Below are 5,446 nucleotides of genomic sequence, written 5' to 3'. Positions count from 1 at the left end.
CCTCTACCTCTGTCCCCGCTACCTCTGTCCCCTCTATCTCTGTCCCTTCTGCTCCTTCAACCAGTGGTGTTCACCTGCCCAGATTCATCTCTGCAGGCATGAATGTGCCTCAGGGCAATAAGAGCACAGTAGGGAGGCGTCGTTGTGCCCTTTGTCACAGGAAATGCCCCAGCACCTGCACCACTTGTTCAGTAACCCTATGCTTTACAGCAGAAAGAGACTGCTATGGGTCATGGCACCAGCAGCACAATATCGTGTAGAAGACTGAGGGTCTTCACAATATTGTAAATAGAAAATGTGTAAATAGTTACCCTTGGTATTTTTTATTTAATTATTAATTATTTATAAATATGTCTATATACATCTTTTTTAAATATATTTTTTGGTGGGGTGTGTTAGAATTGCATTTATGTATTTTGTATTTTCTTCAAAATGTATCATTGTACCAATTCGGCACTTGGGTACATTTGGGTACATTTGTGTGGGACACCTGGGTGACTTCCTGCTCCATGTCATGTAGCTCGCTCATTCTTGAAGTTATCTGTCTGAAACTTTGCTAAACTATTGCTGCCCTCTTATGTTCTTCATTAAAATTATCCCCAGCTACCTATCTGAATGTTTGACTGTTTTTGGTCATTTGAAAGATGATGCAACAACAATAAAAAAACAGAAAACTTATGTTTTTTCCTTGTATTATCTTCTACCAGATCTATTGTGTTATATTCTCCTACATTCAATTCACATTTCCACAAAATTCAGAGTGTCTCCTTTCAAATGATACCAAGAATATGCATATCCTTGTTTCTGGGCCTGAGCTACAGGCAGTTAGATTAGGGTATGTCTTCAGGCGGAAATTGAGAAGAAGGAGGGATACCCCAAATAAGTTAAAGAGTTTTGGGAAGAAGAATGTCTTTGTTCTCCATAGGCTCTCTCCCTCCATACACAATGGAAGTGAAGAGAGAGAGTTTCTAGCAGGAATTTATGACCGTTGTAAAACCTGGGATGGAAGAGAGAGCAAGGGGGGTCATGATAAATACCCAAAAGGGCCACGTCGTTACACTGTAAAAGGTAAATGTCGAATGGTTTCAAATCTAGTAGAAATATTGATTCATCTCTTTTAATATGATATGGACCATCTCCTAAGGCATCTTCTGAGAAATCATAAAACAATTCAGAAACATGATAAAGCCAGACTTAGACCATCTTGCTGTAAAGCAAGTTTTTTTAATTGATGCTCTAATGAAGTGAATACATGAGTGAAAGGGTGAGAAAACCAATCAGACACAAGGTCACAATGGTCATAGGTTACAATCTAATCATCATTCTGTTCTTTCTAGTGACTGTAGTCGTAGCTGTATGTGTAGTAGACGGTGCCTTTCTTCAGGTGGCAGGTCTCAGTGTGTGTTCCTCGGCGGATGGTGGTGCTGCAGGTTCCCAGGCGGTGATCTGGTCCGACGTTATTATCCCACACCTAATAATAATAATAATAATAATAGTAAAAATAATCCTAATAATCCTCCTCCTCATCATTATCATCTTTAACTTCATAATAATAATTGATGGGATTTACATAGTACTTTTCCAGTGCTCAAAGCTCTTTGCATAGTAAGGGGAGAAACTCACCTCCAGCTTCAGGACAGAATTGTGGATGATGTCTACGAAGTTGAACTCGCCGGGCCAGGTGGGGTTGGCCTGGTTCTTCAGAATGCTGCTCATGCCACCGAAGGCTGGGCCGCACCATACCTAAGGAAGAGAATGTTGTCAGTAGAATTTATTAAACATTTTTTAAATGTTATTATTGTGCTTTTAATACTGAATTATTTTTTATATATGTACAGTTGTCTCACTTGAATGAGAAACCTCTTATAAGTATTTTAAAATGAATTAATATGTTCGTTTGTTCATTTGTTCATTCATTTTTTTTATTAGTTCACCTAACAAATAACAAGCCAATCACTGACATTTTCATGTTCCCACGTCTCTGTAGCCTACTTGATAACCAAACAAATGACAGCTGACTGTCTACTGTTTACTGTTTGATTAGTTCTGTGTCTCTGTCCTTTTGTGTTATGATGTCTGTGTTGTCTGTAACATTACTGTACTTCTTCTGTTTTATCACCCCACCTGCCAGTCCCTCATTGTAAATAAGAATGTTTTGTTAACCTGTTGAGGACAGACGTTCCGCTAGCGGAACCCCGTTCCGCCTGCGGAACCCCTAGCCAACAGCCAATGGCATCGCACGGCGCAAAATACAAAACCAACTAAAATACCACAATTAAATTTTCTCAAACAATCAACTATTTTACACCATTTTAAAGACAAGACTCTCGTTAATCTAACCACATTGTCCAATTTCAAAAAGGCTTTACAGCGAAAGCAAAACCTTAGATTATGTTAGGAGAGTACATAGACACAAATAATTACACAGCCATTTTCCAAGCAAGCATATATGTCACATAAACCCAAACCAAAGCTAAATGCAGCACTAACCTTTGATGATCTTCATCAGATGACACTCCTAGGACATTATGTTATACAATACATGCATGTTTTGTTCAATCAAGTTCATATTTATATCAAAAAACTGCTTTTTACATTAGCATGTGATGTTCAGAACTAGCATACCCACCGAAAACTTCCAGTGAATTTACTAAATTACTCACGATAAACGTTGACAAAAAACATAAATATTTTAAGAATTATAGATACAGAACTCCTTTATGCAATCGCTATGTCCGATTTTAAAATTGCTTTTCAGCGAAAGCACATTTTGCAATATTCTGAGTACATAGCTCAGCCATCACGGCTAGCTATTTTGACATCCGCCAACCCACCAAGTTTGGTGCTCACTAAACTCAGAATTACTGTTAGAAAAATTTGATTACCTTTGCTGTTCTTCGTCTGAATGCACTCCCAGGACTTCTACTTCAACAACAAATGTTGTTTTGGTTCCAAATAATCCATAGTTATATCCAAATACCTCCGTTTTGTTCGTGCGTTCAGGTCACTATCCGAAGGGTAACGCGCGAGTGCATTTCGTGACAAAAAATGTCAAAATATTCCATTACCGTACTTAGAAGCATGTCAAACGCTGTTTAAAATCAATTGTTATGCTATTTTTCTCATAAAATATCGATAATGTTCCAACCGGGCAACGTTGTATTCATTCAAAGACTGAAAGAAAAACATGGCAAGTTCTCGTGACCGCGCATCTCCAGTCTCACTGTCCCCAGGCTGACCACTTACAAACTCTGCTCCTATACTTTGCCCAGAGACAGCAGACACCCCATTCCACTTTCTGGCGGCTTTAGAGAGCCAATGGAAGCCTTAGAAAGTGTCAACGTTACAGCACAGATGCTGTAATGTCGATAGAGATGCAACAGAAGGACAACAAATTGTCAGACAGGGCACTTCCTGTATGGAATCTTCTCAGGTCTTGGCCTGCCGTATGAGTTCTGTTATACTCACAGACACCATTCAAACCGTTTTAGAAACTTTAGAGTATTTTCTATCCAAATCTACTAATTATATGCATATTCTAGTTTCTGGGCAGGAGTAGTAACCAGATTAAATCGGGTATGTTTTTTATCCGGCCGTGAAAATACTGCCCCCTATCCCAAAGAAGTTAACTGACTGTTCAGGTTAAATAAAGAATAAATAAATGAATCAATTCACCTTGACGTAGGGGTCTGGCTGGGAGAGGAAGTCTCCTTTCAGGTTGGAGGCACTAAGGCCCCACACCCTGACGTGGCCGTCATACAGGTCACAGTGTACAAGAGCCAGAGTGCATAGCACCAGCAGTCCCAGGGACAGAGAGAGAGAGGCCATGGTACACTGTCAGAGAGAGAGGAGGGGAAGGGAGGGGAGGGGGAGGGGGAGAGGAGAGGAGAGGAGAGGAGAGGAGAGGAGAGGAGAGGAGGAGGAGGAGAGGAGAGGAGAGGAGAGGAGAGGAGAGGAGAGGAGAGGAGAGGAGAGGAGAGGAGGGGGAGGGGGGGAAGGGAAGGGAGGGGAAGGTATAAACATGTCCATAAGAGCTTGGAACTAACACTACAAACTGTATTCTGACAGGAGTAAAAATATAGTTGAAAGATCAGGATATATTATCAGTGTTAAGAGATTAGTCAGTGGAAGAAGAGAGAAAGATAGACAGACAGAGAGAGAGAAATAAATGGAAGACACCAGAACAATCCTGAATCAGCAGAAATACAGGCTCTTATTCAATTGCAGATAGTGGCATTTCAGAAGTGTGTTTGATTTCCACAACAGCGTATCCTGGATGGAGGGAGATGTCACTTGATATAGAAACTGCCATGGTGTTACACATTCAGTTCTGAGAGCAAACCTGGCTGAGAAGTCATCCAGTGTACTCAACCAAACTGACACTTCATATCTATATCTGTTATTGTACAAATCTAAAAGAGCTTTTTGGAAAGCCACTCACTTGCAAAGAGCCAGAGAGAGAGAGAGAGAGAGAGAGAGAGAGAGAGAGAGAGAGAGAGAGAGAGAGAGAGAGAGAGAGAGAGAGAGAGAGAGAGAGAGGGGGTGAACAGAATAACAGCACCAGAACAACAGATCATGCCTTACCTGGATATTCTTGAGATGGACGTCTGTCTGTTCTCTAGTCACCCAACTGCTGATGGTCCTTACTGTGCCATCTAGCTGTTTATAAAGATCTCAGCCCCCCCCCCCCCACCCTCCCCAGGTGGTATGATGACCCACAGGTGGTACATAGAACAACTTAGTGATGACTTAATCAATGAAAACACACCCTATTTTACCACGAGACATATGGAAGCCTATAAGGTGTGACAACAAATTCTGATACTATTTGAAATGCTGATTGAACAAATTCTATTCCAGATAATGTCGAAAGGCCAGCCCAATGAATAAACAGTTAGGTAAGGGAGAGGACATTGCTAAGGGTGGACATGGTAAATAGTACTGCATAGAATCTGTAATTCATCAGTAATACCATTGATCACTATCTATAGGAAGACAACAGGTGCCACACAGCCCACTGCTTCAGTAGGAGTGGTATTATAAGGAGTGCATCCCAAATGGCACCCTATTCCCTATTTAGTGCACTACTGGTCAAAAGTAGTTCACTATAAAATGAATAGGGTGTAATGTGGGACAAACCCTTTACAAACTACAGTTATATCACTCACTCTGTGGCGCCACATACAAACACTGTCTCTGGCTTCAACAGAAGCTTCATCCCAGGGCCCTATCACCCGGATGAGTTGTAAAACCTCTTGGTTTTATCCTCAATGACTTTGAATGCAATGAATCCACTAGTGGTTAATATTCCAAGATCTAATTAATATACTTTTTGTATTAAAGAAGTACAGAAGTGCCACGTCCTGACCATAGAGAGCTTGTATTTTTCTATGGTAGAGTAGGGCAGGGCGTGACTGGGGGGTTTTGTCTAGTTTATTTATTTATA

General features: G+C 40.8%; 1 protein-coding gene across 1 annotated transcript; it reads right to left on the bottom strand.

Moving 5' to 3' along the window:
• Positions 1-1,194: 1,194 nt before the first annotated feature.
• Positions 1,195-4,660, bottom strand: LOC123727181 (perforin-1). Its single transcript, XM_045695349.2, has 4 exons — positions 4,585-4,660; positions 3,676-3,834; positions 1,624-1,743; positions 1,195-1,471 (listed from the first exon to the last, which is right to left on the bottom strand). Exons 2-4 carry the CDS (start codon positions 3,826-3,828, stop codon positions 1,334-1,336), a joined length of 411 nt encoding a protein of 136 aa, XP_045551305.1. The 5' UTR covers positions 3,829-3,834; positions 4,585-4,660; the 3' UTR covers positions 1,195-1,333.
• Between the last annotated feature and the right edge of the window lie 786 nt (positions 4,661-5,446).

This window comes from Salmo salar, chromosome 15 (assembly GCF_965601325.2).
Source record: "Salmo salar chromosome 15, fSalSal1, whole genome shotgun sequence".
Taxonomy (NCBI): domain Eukaryota; kingdom Metazoa; phylum Chordata; class Actinopteri; order Salmoniformes; family Salmonidae; genus Salmo; species Salmo salar.
The sequence above is the reverse complement of the archived record's forward strand: the minus strand, read 5'-3'. Positions and strand labels throughout refer to the sequence as shown.

Excerpts from the sequence above, each read along its gene's own strand:
- LOC123727181 (XM_045695349.2), bottom strand. The coding sequence starts at position 3,828 with ATGGCCTCTCTCTCTCTGTCCCTGGGACTGCTGGTGCTATGCACTCTG. Across the intron at positions 1,744-3,675 it reads AGCCAGACCCCTACGTCAAG|GTATGGTGCGGCCCAGCCTT; the intron begins GTGAATTGATTC and ends TCTCTTCCTTAG. Across the intron at positions 1,472-1,623 it reads ATTCTGTCCTGAAGCTGGAG|GTGTGGGATAATAACGTCGG; the intron begins GTGAGTTTCTCC and ends TATTATTATTAG.